Source organism: Bos taurus, chromosome 6, assembly GCF_002263795.3.
Source record: "Bos taurus isolate L1 Dominette 01449 registration number 42190680 breed Hereford chromosome 6, ARS-UCD2.0, whole genome shotgun sequence".
Lineage (NCBI taxonomy): Eukaryota > Metazoa > Chordata > Mammalia > Artiodactyla > Bovidae > Bos > Bos taurus.
In genome coordinates this window covers 40,093,043-40,112,355 of record NC_037333.1, presented here as the reverse complement: position 1 = coordinate 40,112,355, position 19,313 = coordinate 40,093,043, and the positions used below count along the sequence as shown (strand labels likewise).

The 19,313-nt window shown below is 37.2% G+C and overlaps 1 protein-coding gene across 3 annotated transcripts in view; it reads right to left on the bottom strand.

The window, feature by feature from the left end:
- Positions 1 to 19,313, bottom strand: part of SLIT2 (slit guidance ligand 2) — a 406,423-nt gene that overhangs the window by 72,067 nt on the left and 315,043 nt on the right. For all 3 annotated transcript variants that reach the window (XM_005207790.5, XM_005207792.5, NM_001191516.2), the window contains 8 exons: positions 18,980 to 19,123; positions 13,314 to 13,457; positions 11,656 to 11,822; positions 10,650 to 10,782; positions 6,201 to 6,269; positions 3,051 to 3,122; positions 2,132 to 2,203; positions 341 to 412 (listed from right to left, as the gene is read on the bottom strand). In XM_005207790.5, coding sequence (XP_005207847.1) covers positions 341 to 412; positions 2,132 to 2,203; positions 3,051 to 3,122; positions 6,201 to 6,269; positions 10,650 to 10,782; positions 11,656 to 11,822; positions 13,314 to 13,457; positions 18,980 to 19,123 — 873 coding nt within the window. The remainder of the gene's footprint in view (positions 1 to 340; positions 413 to 2,131; positions 2,204 to 3,050; positions 3,123 to 6,200; positions 6,270 to 10,649; positions 10,783 to 11,655; positions 11,823 to 13,313; positions 13,458 to 18,979; positions 19,124 to 19,313) is intronic.

The window sequence follows — 19,313 nt, the reverse complement described above, 5'->3', positions numbered from 1 at the left end:
CAGGCCCTCTCCATGGGGTCGCAAAGAGTCGGAAACAACTGAGAGACTTTCATTCATTCATTTACTCATTCAGGAAGCTGGGGAGCCACATTTGTAATAGGAGATATTTTTATAAGCAAAGAGAACTCAACTAACAAGGAGTTAGGAGCAGAAGGATAAATTAAGGCTATCTTGTAAAGAGCACTGAATTTAGATTTTAAATCTTTAGATCTTCTTTAAAGATGGAACCAATCACATTTTATGATATGACAATAAAAAAATGGCAGGGGACCATTTGTTCCAAACTCACTTGCCAGGGAGAGTTTGACCCTAAACCAATATTCATGAAATAGATACTCACAGGTGTGATAATGCAGCAAGATCATTGAAAGCACCTTCAGGCACAACAGAAATGTCGTTTCCATGTAAAGAACTAAAAACAAGGAAAAGAAAAATTAAATTTCCTATTATTTCAGGGAGTTCAGAAAAATCCCCAATATATGAGTTTTCAGTAACAGTTATTTAAAATCAGTGTAGAAAATGGTATATTAAACAGATAGTCTTCACATAACTGGATATCTATTTGGGGAAGCAAAAAGTTAGCTCCTACTTCATATCATATGCATAATAAATTTTATATAGAAGAGTTAAATGCAAAAATAAAACTGAAAATGTACTAAAGTAAAATATAGATGAATTCCTTTTTATAAAAATGGGATATGTAAGGCTTTTTAAAGTTCTATGTTATAAAACTCAGAAATCATAATGAAAAAGAGTGATATATTTTTGACGATGTAAAATATAACCATAATATAAAACAACAAGTCCCACTGCATAGCACAGGGAACTATTTTCAATCTTGTAATAAACTATAATGGAAAAGAATCTGACAAATAATATATACATACATGTATATATATGTTTGTGTGTGTGTACCAAATCACCTTGCAGCAATAAGAAACCAATACAACACATCAACTATATTTCAGTTAAAAAAAGATTACATATAGAAAACAGAATGGGAAGTATCTGCAACATACATAAGCTATAAATATGTTAATTCCTTTGTAAAAAAGACCTGTAAACTTAGAGTCAAGTGCATAAAGGCAGGTATGTTAATAAGGAAAAGACAAAGTAACCATAGGAAATGAGAATTAATATGATCAAGCTAATAGAATAAGAAATGCAAACACTCAATAAACAAAATATACTCAAATGCTCTAGTAACTGGAATTGCAAATTAAAAGAAGAATGGAAAATAATGTTCCATCTGTCATATGACAAAAATGAAGGGATTTATAATATTTAATATTTTCAAGAGTGCTTTGAAATGGATAGTATATTAAAATAATACATTTAAAATTGTTTGGTGGACAACAAGATGACTACTTTTGGTATTCTTCTAATATGCTTGACAGTAAGATGGATGTGTAGGATGTTCATTCCAGCACTGTATAAAATAATGAAAATTTGGAATCAACCCAATGACAGTAAAGATGAGGATACTTAAACAAGCTATGGTTCGTCCATTCTATGAGTCTGTAGCAGTTAAAGAGCTGAGGAGTATTATGTTTGATGGAATGGCAAATCTAAAATCTAAAGCATATTGCTAAATAAAGTCAATGACAGACTTAACAAAAATCTGTTTATCATTTTTAAATTATATTGCTGTGGGCATAAATATATCAACATATTAAAAAAACATAAAAAATAACCAGACGATAACATTAAACTGTTTAACTGTCAATTCTGGGGAGAGAATTGGGATACAAGACCATATTTTACTTCATGTACTGTAAGATAAATTTTGTATAATAAAAATATTTTGTGTTGTATTATGTAACTTTTAAAGAAATTAAAAATTTCTATTTTTTTTCAAAATTAGATCCATATAAAATTGTATCTTAAACTCATATATTATCAAATAAATGACCAAAGCAACAACATATTACAAAAGAAAAAATTATGTTGTCCAAGTAAAATCTGTTGAGAAATGATACAGTAAGATATAATTTTCCATTTCCAAATCTGTAGTAAATTCTAATGCATATAATCAAAAAATCCCCAAAATAAAGCAGTTAAATTACTAAAAATCAACATAAAACCCAGATTCTCAAGAAATAAAGTATTTTGTTAAACATAAGATGCTTACAGTAACCGAAGAGACTTCAGTCCATCGAAGGTTCGAGGAGGAATACATCTCAAACGGTTGTAACTAAGAATTCTGAAAGCACACACAAGCCGATTTGTTTTACTCAGATATCCCCAAATGGCCAAATATCATTTTTAAAACAAAGCAACTGAAAAGGGTTATTTGAGCATCTTAAAAAAACTGAGGGAATTTAGAAAGATGATAACAATAACCCTGTGTACGAGACAGCAAAAGTGACGCTGATGTATGGAACAGTCTTATGGACTCTGTGGGAGAGGGAGAGGGTGGGAAGATTTGGGAGAATGGCATTGAAACATGTAAAATATCATGTATGAAATGAGATGCCAGTCCAGGTTCAATGCACGATACTGGATGCTTGGGGCTGGTGCACTGGGAGGACCTGGAGGGATGGTATGGGGAGGGAGGAGGGAGGAGGGTTCAGGAGGGGGAGCACATGTATACCTGTGATGGATTCATTTTGATGTTTGGCAAAACTAATACAATTATGTAAAGTTTAAAAATAAAATAAAATTAAAAAAAAAAAAACTGAGGGCACCGAGGCATCGTATTTTGTTAATCTTTGTGCTGTTCACTACTATAACACAGTTAATTCTAAAATACAGCCTAGAAGGCTTCCTACGGCTGTCGTTCATTATTGTCTCAACCGTGTTCTCCGTAAGGTGACTTCCTCCAGAAGTCTATCTTAAGGATTTCTCCCAACCCTGCCACAAATGTAAGTTATTCTTTGTTTCTCTCATAGAACCTGACACTTTTTATAGGATCTATATTTGTTTATCGAGGTTTTATTTGTCTGTTTCTCCCAACAGTATTAACATTCCTTGAGGGCAGAGACTGTTTTGTACATCAGGAATGTCCAGTGAATTAAGGAATTAACTTAGCATCACACTTTCATACTCACAAAGTGAGGAGCTGGGTCATGTTGCTGAAGCTCTGATTAGAGAGGGTGCTTATTCTGTTGTTACTTAAGTCTCTAAAAAAGAAAAAGAAAAAAAACAGGTCTACTGTTACATAGACATTGACATATTAGTGATTCTTAGAAAGAGAAGGTTCTTCCTGTTCACAGTTGTAGCAGCATTGGTTAGGACTTAGCTTTTGTCTGGAAATAACAGAACATTGGGTAATCCTCTGAGGTACATAATTATTCATCATTATTCATGCCCAAGCCTGCTGAAATTAGAAACGACCATATGCCTTGCTCCGGCCAGTGAAGTGTGGCCACCAGAGCTGGTTGAACTTCAGAACAAAAGCTTCAGAGTAAGCTCACTTTTCCCTTAACCCTCTGCTCCTTCCTCTGCAAGGCTCCTGACATTCCACAGAGAAGCCCTCCCATTACTGGGTCCCAGGGCAATCACGTGGAAGCCATTCACAACAGACACATTTGACAGCTGAGAAATAAACCTTTGTTCTCAAAAGTTCCATCGGTTATACTTCATCTTCACTGTCACATACAAATAGTCAAATAGGATAACTGAAAGAATCCCTCATCTAATTACATTGACAAAGCCATCATCAAAAACAACACCATAATTAAAAACTGCCTTTGGCAAAGTCACTGGCACATGGTTGGTTCCTAGTAAATGTCTGTTTAATAAATGATGAGTAAATGAGAGACATGTGAATTTTCTACCCATGCCAAATGGGTATTTCCAAGCGTAATTTGTATCACAGGTTGTAAATAATATGCAGTGAACCTGATCTTATTTTTATTTTATATAATGTATACTGCTTGTGCCAAGTTGCCTCAGTTGTGTCTGACTCTTTGTGACCCCATGGACTGCAGCCCACCAGGCTCCTCTGTCCATGGAATTCTCCAGGCAAGAATACTGGAGTGGGTTGCCATGCCCTCCTCCAGGGGATCTTCCTGACCCAGGGATTGAATCGCATCATTTATATCTCCTGCATTGGCAGATAGGTTCTTTACCACTAGCACCATCTGAGAAGCCCATATAATGTATACATGATATACATAATATTTATAATGACATATTATAAGCATAATAATATATAATGCAGTGTAATATATAACATATATAATGATGTTTTCCATTCTGCTTTAGAAAAAATGGGTGAATATATACATACATACACTCACATACATAAAACAGTGTGATACACGTTAGAGAATATTCAGTGATTTTTATCTAAAACAAAATGCCAAATATATGGCTAAAGGAAGATTGATGAATAAATGGAAGATTTGGATTGTAATTTATGTTCATTTATGTATGTGTGTGTATTTATGTTTAGTATATTTTTCAGAAGAAAATTTATGAATAAGTACAAGACTTAGAAAAGATGCTTCAGATTATCCACATTAAAATGTCAAAGTATCAGTAAATGGACCAATGAAACTGTGAAATGGTGGGAATGTTACAGAAGCTTTATAATCCTTCTTAGTTGCTGAAGTACTATGGCTAAATTTACAAAATAAATACATTTACACTAGCAGTAGTTACTGGCCTGAAAGTCAAAGTTGCTCAGTCGTGTCCGATTCTTTGCGACCCCATGGACTTTAATCCATGGAATTCTCCAGGCCAGAATTCTGGAGTGGGTAGCCTTTCCCTTCTCCAGGAGATCTTCCCAATCCAGAGATCGAACCCAGGTCTCCTGCATTGTGGGCGGGTTCTTTACCAACTGAGCTATCAGGGAAGCCCAGTTACCTGCCTAGAGTTGTATAGTGAGTCATTGGTAAAACCATTTCTGGATCTATAAATTCTCATTTTTCATTTCCAAACTGGTTTTAAATAATCACATGCTGTCTCACAAATGACCCAATTCTGCTGAACTGACCCTTTGGAAATTGCAGCAATTTAATGGTTTATTTAACAGAACAAATGTGTGTAATCAGTTCTTGCTGCTATTAAATAAATAACTAGAGGGAGAACAAGACATCTTGTAGGGTATTCTTTTTTCTTAATTTAACCATTTGTGAGTTAACAGTCCTATATACTTCAAACAAAGTGTTTGATTTTCGCATACTTTTAAGGAAAACTGAAAAGGATCAACAACATTTTAACTAGCTTTCATGTGCTCAGGGTAAAGTTTACAGTGAGAAACATAATTATGTAGGTAGCTACCTAGGTTTCTAGTATTCACTAATTAGGAATAAATCCCTCTTTTCTAGGAATACTAGAAATCTAAGACAGTTATAATTACTCTAAAATCAAACAGATTTAAAAATAAAATATTTCCCTTTATATCCAACATTGTTGCTGATTTTTTTTTTGTTTTGCTACAAGTTTTATCAATTACTAACAATGCTACTCTAAGTGTGACATTATATACAGAAGATTATATATTTTAAGAAATATTGTGCACATAACTAGATTGAAAAGAAATGCTTGTATGTTTAAGTATACTCTTGTATTTACAATTAAAAACTGTAAGAACTTGTTTACATACATTAATGAAAGAGAGATGATACTTTAGGATGACATCAAACCAAACTAAAAACAATTCAATGTTTGATGTTTATACTCAGAATGTCAGCATCTTTGTCAACTGTACTTCAGTACTATGTAAGTAAACATGGATTTTAGAAAATAAATTTAAATACTGGAAACCCATACCTTAATTCATAATGTATTATATGAGAATCAACCCTTTTAAAATTAAAAAAAAGCCTTTAAAAATCAAGTTTTTAAACTAGATTTATAATATAGTATCAGTCTGCTCCGTTTTGTTTAAAGTTGAGAATATAAACATTGTTTTCCATTTTTCTTTCCTTGGATTGTCGTTCAATAGCTCACATTCATCTTCAATAGAAGTATTCAACTTTCTGCAAGTCTATAATTCTCTGATACTTAGACTTAATCATATTTGTACTTTACACAGAAGAAGACCTTCTTCTAAGATGCACCATTGCCCGACTGATAATCAATGAAGATGTAGCTAGTGATCCAGAACCACAATGAGCAAGACAAAAAGCATCTAACTAAAAACAATTTATAGAATCTGAAAGGTTCACTAAATCTTCTGCCCCTACTATCCACATTTACATGAAAGCAAATAAGATGTCAAAAACAGAAAAATACCATACATTACTCACATAAGTGTTAAATGTTTGTAGTTAGAGAGTTCCTTAGGAACCAAGGTAAACTGGTTCCCATCCAGATACCTAAAAACAAAGAAAATATTATTTTTTTAAAAAATAACAGTAGTGAATCAGAAAATAGTTGAGCAATATTTCACTTTTAGTTGAAGCAAGGAGACATTTAACAATTTTGGCTTTACAAGGTCATGTTCCCAGATAGGATTGCTATTTAACAGAAGTAAAGAAAAAACACAAACACAGTTGTCAAATCCAGTAGAATTCTTCTGTGGATTACTTACGCTAAATTATAAAACCAAGGAGAGACTGGTGAGTCCAGTCCTTTGTGGTTTATCTAAGAAGGCAAGGTATGTATCCAACCACTTGTGTGTCAGCAAGAGTTTAATCGGCCTTCGTTGTACTTGTGTCTACGTGGGACCAATACCATGAAATGCACTCACTACTGGCAGAAACTTGTTACTACTGACAAGACCAATCTTCACCGCCTTATTGTGTCAATATGCTTAGTAAATAACAATGGGTGATTGAACAGATATATTTGGGAATTTTAATGTAATTAGATTTCAGTTTAAAAAGATCTTAAAAATAGTTTTTACCCTTGTATGTTTGCTTGGTGATATTAATTTTAGGAGGTTTCATAGAAAATTATGACATCTAATGCACAAAAACAGTACATTTATGTAAAAGTAATGGTAAAATAAAACATGTTAGTAAAATTTCTCTTTCTGATTAGAGTCAACAGAATGATGAGAAAATAAGGGCTAATAGACAAAACACAGAAATAAATCCTTAAAGGCATATTCGTGATATCACAAAAAGAAAAATAATTCCATCTCCTCCGAAGGCTGTTCTTCCCCAGAATGTAGAGGGTGATGAGTAGAAACGTTTTTCAGCAACTTCGCCCTCTGGTTATAGATGTGTCCATGAACAACCCTGCCGCAGCAGGCACGTAGCCCTACCGCACCAGCGCTGTGGCCTATCTCCAGATCTGAGATTGACATTCATATTTTTGCTGGATACACAAGTAGCTGAGCAATTTTCTAAGATGACAAGCTATTTCACATATTTCAACATGATAAAAGTTATATAAAAGGCACAAGTTATCAAAATATGTAATAAAGCTGTGATGAAGAGTCAGGCTTTTGTTAGGACTTCCTATGCCTATTCAAATTTTCTGACTCTGTCTTATTTCAACTTCTCTCCTCTTTCATTTCTCTAGCTAAGAATTTATTGGTACCACTAGAGGGAAGCATAATCCCATATACTTCAGGACTTTCCCTTTATTCCAGAAAGCATCCTAACACGAAGCTAAAAATTTTCAGAAAGTGCACTATGGTTGCTTATATGTGAAACAATCTAAGACAGAAACTACATGGAAATGATTAAAAACAATGGATACCATTTGTTCAGAATTGTTAACTGCTACATACTTATTTTTGCCAAATTCTTTAATAATTTAATATAATATGCCCATGGAAATTTTCTAATACATATAGCATATATGTTACTGGAAAGAGGGATCCTGTTGAGGTGGTATGGTTCTAAGAATAAACTCTTGGGGCAGTAAAGCAAAAATGCACAGAAGGTGAGTTAATATCTTCCTCATCTCTAGAATATATTTTCTTTTAAAAAATTACTTTTTAATAATTTATACAGGAATAGATTGAAGATTCAACTATCTGACGGAAGAAACACATAGATGGCATAGACAAATCAAGCAGGTTCTCAGATATAGATTAATAAAGAAATTAAAAGACAAACTACCACACAATTGCACTCATCTCACACTCTAGTAAAGTAATGCTCAAAATTCTCCATGCCAAGCTTTAATACTACATGAACTACGAACTTCTAGATGTTCAACATGGATTTAGAAAAAGGCAGAGGAACCAGATATCAAATTGCCAACATCAGTTGAATCATCGAAAAAGCAAGAGAGTTCCAGGAAAACATCTACTTCTGCTTTATTGACTATGCCAAAGCCTTTGACTGTGTGGATCACAACAAACTGTGGAAAATTCTGGAAGAGATAGGAATACCAGACCACCTGACCTGCCTCCTGAGAAATCTGTATGCAGGTCAGGAAGCAACAGTTAGAACTGGACATGAAGCAACAGACTGGTTCCAAATCGGGAAAGGAATACATCAAGGCTGTATATTGTCATCCTGCTTATTTAACTTCTATGCAGAGTATATCATGAGAAACGCTAGGCTGGATGAAGCACAAGCTGGAATCAAGACTGCCAGGAGAAATATCAATAACCTTATATACGCAGATGACACCACCCTTATGGCAGAAAGTGAAGAAGAACTAAACAGCCTCTTGATGAAAATGAAAGAGGAGAGTGAAAAAGTTGGCTTAAAACTCAACATTCAGAAAACTAAGATCATGGCATCCAGTCCCATCACTGCATGGCAAATAGATGGGGAAACAATGGAAACAGTGAGAGACTTTATTTTTTTAGACTCCAAATCACTGCAGATGGTGACTGCAGCCATGAAATAAAAAGACACTTACTCCTTGGAAGAAAAGCTATGAGCAACCTAAACAGCATATTAAAAAGCAGAGACATTACTTTGCCAACAAAGACCCATCTAGTCAAGGCTATGGTTTTTCCAGTGGTCATGTATGGATGTGAGAGTTGGACTATAAAGAAAGCTGAGTGCAGAAGAATTGGTGATTTTGAACTGTGGTGTTGAAGACTCTTGAGAGTCCCTTGGACTGAGAGGAGATCCAACCCGTCCATCCAAAAGGAAATCAGTCCTGAATATTCACTGGAAGGACTGATGCTGAAGCTGAAACTCCAATACTTTGGCCACCTGATGCAAAGAACTGATTCATTTGAAAAGACCCTGATGCTGGGAAAGATTGAAGGCAGGAGGAGAAGGTGACGACAGAGGATGCGATGTCTGGATGGCATCACCGACTCAATTGACATGAGTTTGAGTAAACTCTGGGAGTTGTATGTATGTATATGGACAGGGAGGCCTGGAGTGCTGCAGTCCATGGGGTTGCAAAAAGTCAGACACGATTGAGTGACCGAACTGAACTGAAAATTATTTGATGGGAATCTGGTAAAAGGACAAAGGCATGGGTCAGTTAAAATGGTAGAAAAGGGATTCAGCATCAAAGATGATCTAAATGTTATGCTGAGTATTATAGTCTTGGCTGGGTTATTTTTAGAATCAATATTTTGCCTATAGAATACAAGCATCTAACTTCTCAACCCTGGATGGCTGGTAATCTTTTGAAATAAATAGATATCAAAATAACAATTAACATTTTAATTACACACACACATAAAGCAGGGCTCATAGTTAACTAACAACTGGGATTGGTACTGAGAGAGGGAAAATGAACACTTAACAACAGCTCACTCTTAGAGGGATGATCACACACTTTTTCTGTAAGTGTCAATTAAAGACCAAATTACAATTTGTAAAACTGCACATGATTTGAAAACAAGTTCTTTGATAACTGAAGTGACATCTTCTTGAATCTCATTACTTACATTCCAGGTTGCCAAAAGTTTATCAAAGTTACTGGTTTGTTGTACATGAATTACAAGTACACATCTGCATGAATTCCATTTTTGATACATAGTTTAACACAGTTGAAAAATAAACAGAGGCAAAAGACTCAATCACACATCAATCAAGCATTTGCCCCGGATCTTTGGTATAGAGATACTGGAATTGGACAGAGCCTGCGTGCAGCATTGTTCAAACAGCTGATGCTTTGATTTATTCCATTCCACATATAAAGCAGGAGGCAGCTAAGGAAGTGTGTGTGGTGCTTAGTATCCTGATATATGTATACTGGCCATGCAAACTGTGGTTATATTTCAGTTTTGCAAATGTTAGGGATCACTGGCCCCACACCTTTCCTAAAGGACTCTGATTCAAATCCAAAGGGTACTACCTCTTTTTAAGTGTGAAGATTATGTCAGCTTCTTCTACACCCTACATATTTATGTATCCTCTGTGGTGAGATATTCTCTAAGGGGACACAGGGTAAAGAATAATTAACCATATGAAATATTCCAGTCACTGTAGATAAACTAAATATGTGGAATTTCTCAAGGTGCATTTGATAGAATGTTGGTCTTGCAAGATAGTCCATGAGAAAAGGGCTGTGGAGACAACCAAGTGTGGGAGGCCCATTAGGGTTTACATCCTCTGGGAGCTCACAGCGCACCTTTGCATATTAAAGGCACTGGGTAATCCTACAGTGAAAACCAAAGAGAAACACACAACCAGCCTTTCCCAAGGGGACCTGAACAAGCTTTTATATTATTTGCTTAGGGTGTTACATGATACTAATGAATGGCCCACGGAATGAATGTACTTTGCAAATAAAACTCAAAAGATTTTTGTTTGGTCTCCATTTCCCTTGGTGTGTGAAACAGTACTCATTCAGGAAAGGGAAAGACAAGCTCTACTTACAATTCAGTGACATCTCTTGGAATTCCTTTGGGCAAGACCTTCAAGGCTTTGTTGCTACATCGAACCACTGTGTCCAAGCAGGTACACTCGGCAGGACAGCGAGAGAGTGGGGAACAGCTATTGTCATCATTTCCTAAATTGCCAAAAGATACACAGGAAAACCGGAGTTGTGGCTCTGAAGATGCCAGAAGGGATTTTATGCCTTCAGTTTAACAAACACAAGAGACTTCAGCCATACGACGACTTATGCTTAGGGCATTAAGGATTTACAAGTTGACACTGTATGTTCTGTCTAGGACAGAGTTCCAGAAAACAATTCACAGTTAGTATTATCAATATGATTATAATGTTACGTTCTTTGTTCAGTTGTTTATACTTTTCAGAATATATAAATGTAAACTGAATTATGGAAAAATTGTAAGCAGAAATGAAGAGACAAAAAGGGACAGATTATTTTTTAAAAGCTTAGCAAAAAATGTATGGGTCCCTCATTTGAAAATATAGAGCTCAAATGAACTCCACTTTTTGGCAAAAATAATAGCACCTACATTCTACCTATATTACAGGCCTGTTATGAGAATCAAATGCAATGATATATAGAGAGTACTAAAATGAAAACTATTTTTTTTGTTACATTTACTAGCATTTCTATTTTATAAGTCAATTGCCTTTATCACTTATAAATGGTAATTACTAAAACAGATGCTTAGCATAATAAAGAAAAGCAAAAATGAAGCTATATAAATAGTATCAACCACAGGTTAAAAACTGGAAAATCTTTAAAAATGTTCAGAAACACATATCAAGTAGAGTTAGATGTGAATTTACAGTTGGAGCAAATAAGTGCCTGTTGCTAAAACAAAAGAAAACCACAAAACAAAGTTAAAAAATGCATAATAACTACAGCTATTCATTACCTGAACTATGAATGCTGCATATGCCCTATAGCATTGGAATAGTCACCAGAGAGTGTCTGGTGATCAAAGCCCTGGCTGTTCCTTCTTACCATCATCACAAGTGAAGTCTTGAATGGCCACATCCTGGATGGGGATTTCTTTGAGGAAATAGGGTTTCTGACATCGAGGATTTCCTGTTACAATTCTTTTCTTCCTAAGCCATTCTCCCAACCAAGCCAGGTAGCAGTTACAGTTGAAAGGATTGGCCAAGAGGTTTCTAAGCACCACAGGCAAACAATGCAGAGTTAAATTTAGGCGTCTGCTTTTGTGCTTCTCAAAATCCCACGCTACCATTTTCCCACAACATACTCCACCCCCAATTCATGCTCAATCACATACAACATACAGGATGCATTCACTGGCTAAAAAGATTTATGTCTGGAACTTAAACAATAAAAACAATATTTTCATATGAGAATTATTCAAATAATTTCACATGAAAATAAAGTGAAGGTGGCAATTCAGAGTTTATGCAGGGTATCCTGATGGATCTCTCATTTAGAGATAATTTAAACTTGTCAGATCTGACTTGCTGTCAAACTTCTCTACACTGATAATGCAGTAATTTAATATAAAGATGAAGGCTGATTACCTTATATTATTGAGTTTAACCTGACAACAGCTATTTCATTAATTTGTCATTTCAAGATTTCCATCTCTTATTTGCTCCAGGGAATAGGTTTCCCATCTAAACTGACAGCTGAGTTGATTAAATGCCAGTTATAAAAATGAATTTATTTCTACAAATCTCAATACTTTTAGCATTTCACCACTTCAGCACTAACCTATTGACAATCCCATTATTTATAAACACGGCATCTTTAATATGCACAAATTAGTCACTCGATGGAAAATGTCAGATTTTATGTGGAAAGAGGATTAAATACTTTACTGATGGATGGATGTTTCCTTCAAATTATTTCTTCTGGGATTTCAGCTATGTTAAACATGATTTTTTTCCTTCTAACTACCTTTACAGTTAAATTAGTATATTTAGGTGCCACTCTTACCAGAAAGCCATATCAGATGTAAGATTTATCATTCCAAATACTGCTTTTCTTAGATACTTACATACAAGGGGCTTAAAATACCCTTGTTTGTTTTGGAGAGTTTGTTTTTTGACACTTTCTGAGTTCTGCCTGTAGACCTACAAATATTCTTTATTCTTTGTCTACATAAAATGTGCTCTTGGATAGGCTCACCCTATTTCTTTAATATCTTCTTAATATCATAGTAAATGCCCTATGGTGAGCTTTTATTGTTGGTCTGGTCATCATAATATATCTCCTGTCACTGTGAATGATCCTTTGAGTACAGTTTGTTGGCAATAACCCTATCAACTCTGTTTTATGATACTCATACGGCAAAGACACCAATGTGAGAACACTGGGAAAAAAATACGTTTCTCTCATTTGCAACTCAATCAAATTATAAGATTACCATTTACAAATTAAGCCACATCACACTGTTATAAATAATTCACTGAAAAATACAATAATTTTTGTTAAATTTTAACATAAGCTAGTAGGCAATATTGTTAGAAGAATTAAAATAAGTTTAACATGATAAATTTGTCCTTAAAAATACCTGTCTTTAATCCTATGTTTATGAAACACTTAGTAATGCATTAAAATGGTATCAATAAAAGTAATAAATATCATACACTGGCTTAATTAATACATCAAGGAAGACTATTTTTCATACTTACAGAGTAGATAAAGAATGGAGAGTATCAAAAGCTCCTGGTGCAATGGTAGTAATCTGATTATCATATAAAGAAAGCAAACGCACAGAGCTGAGTCCTATGAAACTGTCATTCCCTACACAGCTTATGCGATTACTTCTCAACATCCTGAGGGGGAAAAATACAACATCGTTAAGGAGATAACATATCAATCAATTTTGCCTATCTGAAGACCACAATAACCCCTCCTTGCAAATGCATATTCACTCCTGCTTTCTGAATGTTTTCCTGTCATAAGGAACTGATGATATGTTACAGTCATTTCCCTGTATCTCTGATAGATTGATTCCAGGACCCCCTGCATATACCAAATTCGTGGCCCTCCATATCTGCGGGTTCTGCATTCACTGTGTATGCTTGAATCTGTGGATGCAGAATCCACAGATGTAGAGAGCCAGTTATACTAAGAAACCTGTGCAAGAACAAAATGCTTAGAGTTGTCAGTGATAACACTCGGTTACAAAAACTCAAGAGTCTCAAGTATGGGCTTACAACCCCATGTAATGAGGGCAGAATGTTTTCCTCTGATGGTACAATTATGGTGGCATGATTACATAATATCCTAATTCACCCACACCTCTCTAAGCCCTGGAAGCCCTGTGATTTGTGTATTCTCCGTAACATTACACTTGCTGCTGAACAGAAAGGAGGCAGAAAAGAATCAATAGCCAGAGCGGATACAGGACTAAGGGCATCTCAGGGACTTACAGCCAAGTCAATGTCAACAGTGGCTGGGGGAGCCAAATTTGACTGAGCTTCCACAAAGCCTGTACAAATTATTCTATTTGTTTTGAGTTTTAAAATTTAAAAGGAGACAACAGTTAAGAGATCCCAGTTGTTCACAAGGAAGCTTAAACAGGTTTCTTTTGAAAGAAATTCTAACCATTTTTTCTTTAGTCATTGACATTAGTAGGATTAAAACTTTTGTCATTTCCTCATCACTGCTAAAGTTCTGGTTGGTTCTCAATTCTTTTTGCAAACTGTTTCTTTGAAGGGCTTAGAAGGGAATGAAAAGCTTCTTTAAAATCCATTGTAAAAATGAATAGTTGCCATAAACTTCATACAGAATTGCTAAAAAGTTAATATTTTCCTTAATTTTTCTAGATGTGGGTTGACCACCCTGTTAGAAGACAGCAAAAATAGCAACAAAACTTTCCTTTAAAATTCTACATTGTCCTCTAATAAATTAGAAGTACCGGCTTTTGCATTCTGCTAAGTTACAGATAACAAGAAAGGATAATGCCCTCCTTATCAAGGCATTGTTTTGCGTTTGGAAACAAATGCACAACAGAAAAGTATGACTATCAGCACTATCCTTTGTCATCAATAAATAAGAACATTTGGTCTTAATCTTATTGGAGTCACAGACTTCTGGGAAAAGTTGAAAAAAGCTTTATTTTCTGTTGCTGGAAAAATCTGTAAGCACACATATGTACTACATTTTGCCTGCAATGGCGGGGGCTTCAAAGACCCACTGAAATATGTGCATGTACGACTAAGAGGTTTACTAGTCCTAAAGGGCTGAGAAGTCCACAGGCAGTGAAGGGGGAGGGGTCTTGTTGAAATCTTCATAGCTCCAAGCTGAAAGATACCACTTAAAGCAATAACTGTGTCCCGGTAAACCCACTGAAGGCCTTTCAATACCTTTAGCTTGTTTCTAAATGATTTGTTTTGCAGCTTGAGGTACAGTGGGATTAAGTAGAGAGTTAGTGGGTGTCTACCTCAGATGCCTAAACACAGGAGGCACAAACCATTGCTAGATATATAACGAAGGTGAAAACTGAATTTAGAGAACTTGTCTCATAGAGAGTCCTGTGACTGGAGCTAGTCAGAAAAAAATACTTTGATAAACTCTTTAGGGTGCTCTTATGGGGTCGCACAGAGTCAGACATGACTGAAGCGACATAGCAGCAGCAGCATGGGCTGAACTGTATTCCCCTAAAACTCATATAACATGGAACAACAGACTGGTTCCAAATAGGAAAAAGAGTACGTCAAGGCTGTATATTGTCACCCTGCTTATTTAACTTATATGCAGAGTACATTATGAGAAACGTGGGGCTGGAAGAAGCACAAGCTGGAATCAAGATTGCCGGGAGAAATATCAATAATCTCAGATATGCAGATGACATCACCCTTATGGCAGAAAGTGAAGAGGAACTAAAAAGCCTCTTGATGAAAGTGAAAGAGGAGAGTGAAAAAGTTGGCTTAAAGCTCAACATTCAGAAAATGATGATCATGGCATCTGGTCCCATCACTTCATGGGAAATAGATGAGGAAACAGTGTCAGACTTTATTTTTTGGGGCTCCAAAATCATTGCAGATGGTGATAGCAGCCATGAAATTAAAAGACGCTTACTCCTTGGAAGGAAAGTTATGACCAACCTAGACAGCATATTCAAAAGCAGAGACATTACTTTGCCAACAAAGGTCCGTCTAGTCAAGGCTATGGTTTTTCCAGTGGTCATGTATGGATGTGAGAGTTGGACTGTGAAGAAGGCTGAGCGCCAAAGAATTGATGCTTTTGAACTGTGGTGTGGGAGAAGACTCTTGAGAGTCCCTTGGACTGCAAGGAGATCCAACCAGTCCATTCTGAAGGAGATCAGCCCTGGGATTTCTTTGGAAAGACTGATGCTAAAGCTGAAACTCCAATACTTTGGCCACCTCATGCAAAGAGTTGACTCATTGGAAAAGACTCTGATGCTGCGAGGGATTGGGGGCAGGAAGAAAAGCAGACGACAGAGGATGAGATGGCTGGATGGCATCACTAACTCAATGGACATGAGTTTGAGTGAACTCCTGGAGTTGGTGATGGACAGGAAGGCCTGGCGTGCTGCAATTCATGGGGTCACAAAGAGTCGGGCACAACTGAGCGACTGAACTGAACTGAACTGAAAACTCATATGCTGAAGCCTTGCATGTGTGCTCACTCAGCTGTGTCTGACTCTTTGTGACCCCAAGGACTATGGTCTGCCAGGATCCTCTGTCCATGGGATTTTCCAGGCAGGAATACTAGAGTGGGTTGCTATTTCCTCTTCCAGAGGATCTTCCCTATCCAGAGGTAAAACCCACGTCTCCTGTATTGGCAGGCGGATTCTTTATCACTGAGCCATCTGGGAAGCTCCAATCCCTGATGGGACTGCACTTGGAGATGGGGCCTTTAGGGAGCTAGTTAAGGTGAAATGGTGATTCAGATGGTAAAAGTAGATTCCCTGGTTTCTCAGATGGTAAGGCATCTGCCTGCATTGTGGGAGACCCAAGTTCAATCCCCGGGTCAGGAAGATCCCCTGGAAAAGGAAATCGCAATCCACTCCAGTACTCTTGCCTGAAAAATCCCATGGACGAAGGAGCCTGGTAGGCTATAGTCCATGGAGTCACAAAGAATCAGACAAGACTGAGCGACCTCACAAAGATGAAATGAGATCCTAAGGGTGGAGCCCTGATCTGACTGGACTGGTGTCCTTAGAAGAAAGGACACCAGAGTTCTCTTGTCCCACACACAGAGGAAAAGCCATAGAAGGACACAGAGAGAACGTGGCCATCTACAAGCCAAGGAAGGAGTTCTCTCCAGAAACCAATCATCTTAGCACCTTGATTTTGGAATTCTAGCCTCCAGAACAATAAGAAAACACATTTCTCCTGTTTAAGTCATTCAGTCTGTGGTATCTTGTTATGGCAGCCCAAGGCTGACCAAAGTAAGCAGAGTTACAGGCAGACCTCACGCCTCCCCTTGAAGCTCCTTGTACAAGCCCCTGTGTCTTTGTCTTTTGAAGTAAAATGCTAATTCGAGAGTTGATGATTGCGAAATATCAAGATGTGGAAACAAAGAATAGCCTAAAGAACTGTTAGGCTAGGGAAATGGTAATAATTTAGACCATAATTCTGCCACATAGCAGTTTCACTGAACTCCCAGTTTCCTGAAAGATACAGATAAAGGCCTGATACACATTCCTAAGCTGTTTTTTTTTACAGGAAGTAAACTCCCTTCAGGTAAAAACTACTGACCCTAGAACGGATTGAAACCAGAAAACTGATGATGCTTGAAACTTAACCTTGATGCCAACCAGTCCACGAACTGTCCACAAGCTGATCACGCCCTACCTCCTTGAACACTACCCACTCCAAGGTGGGTCACATGGTCTTGATGGCATTAGTCCTCTGTGGCCCCCTTAGCCTGGCAAAGCAATAAAAACTACTCTTTTCTACTTCACAAATCTCTCTCTACACCTTTCTATTTGGCACTGGTGAACAGAGACTGTTTTGGCAAACACCCCCCATTGCCCACCCTGACGCACACTGCCCCCTTGAGGAGAAGGCTCTAGTAACATCAGTGGCTCAGCCACCATCTAAGAAGGCAGGCTTCTGGCTGCTGCAGGACTTAGTTTTGCCAAGTTACCCGAGACAGCTTGGGAGAGGGGAATGGGGGCAGGAGTAGATGTAGCCACCTGTAGTATAACTTCTCTGCCCTCCTTTTACACACTCCCAGTATCTCCTCCATAAAAAGACCAAAAGGATATTTGCATTACATTTTTCACTTTGTTGGGACCCCGAGTTAGCCCATGAGAGGAGCCAGCAGGTTGCAGGCTGGTTGTGCTGGGTGGTTTGTCTCAGGCCATGTGTGCCTTTCACGGACAGGTGCTTTTTTGAGTGGGATGTTAATTGGGATGCTATCGAACGCTGGGGAAATGTCCTATCCCTCGCGTCTGATTAAGGTCAGGCATGAACTCCCTTGGGTCTCAGTTCCCCTGGGCGTGGCTCTTGGTGCCTCCAAGGGATAGGGTAGGCATTTAGGGGAGACATGGAGTTTGGTCTCTTTCCACTGCAATTCCCAAGGGCTGCTTCTTGCTTACAATTTCCTTCGTGCCTTCCAAAGGTTTCAGTTTTGTTGGTGTTTCTTCCAATGCTTAGTCCACCACTTACGGCAAACATATTTATATTCTTTAAAGGTTATAAAAGCTACATAAACACACTGAATGAAGACTCAAGTAACTCAAGGTGTTGTCCTTTTCTATTCAAGCCACATTTTCCTGGGCCAACAACCTTTTAGAAACATATAAGATTTCTTTTCCTAGCTTCCCTATCCCTGAGTAAGCTGACATACTCTTAACATGTTTTCTTTGAAATAGATACTAAAAGAGACACCAGCAGCCACTTTCTTTTTTTTTCTTCACTAAGACCTTGAAAGGGCAGATGAAGGTAGTCTCAATCTAGGCTTATTCCACAGATTTGGAATTGGCTCTGAAGCTGGTGACCTTGGGCCAAGACATAGTATTAGATGGAGGAATTTGAATGAAAGGAAAGAGAATGATCATTTTGAGAAAGCACAGGGAGCCAGATCTGTACAAGCACTGGAACCAAGATGATCTTTTTTGCTGAGGATTCAATAGCCAGGAGAGACTCTATTGATCATTTGTAAGCAACATATTGAAGCCAGAGGTACTGGAGTCAGGAACTGTTTGCCTCTAAAAAATGTATTTGCGTGTGTGTGTGAGAGAGACTGAGAGGAAGAGAGAGACAGAGAGATGGGGAGGGGGGTGAGGAAGAGCAGGAGCTACTCCTCCCAGGAATATAAAGAACTGTGAATGACAGCTCTGTGGTAGAAAAATCACAATGCAAATGAGAATACTTACAAAGTCTTGAGGCTTTCCAAGCCCTTGAACATCTTATGCTGAACATTTTCCAAACGATTACTCGTGAGAAGTATTTCATTCACACCAGATGCTCCTTCAAACGCTCCCTCTTCAATGTCTGTGATCTTATTGTTGCTAAAGTTTCTAAGTAAAAATGATTGAAACAAATATTTGAAACAATTTCTAACAACAAGGGCACTAAGCAATGCCTCTGATCATTTTCTTTTACTGAACAAGCATCTTCCACAAAACCTCTAAGCTCTTCACTGCCTGGCATTCCCAAGGCTCTGAAAAGTCACAACTTTCTGATTCCATCAAGACAAAGTGATAATCA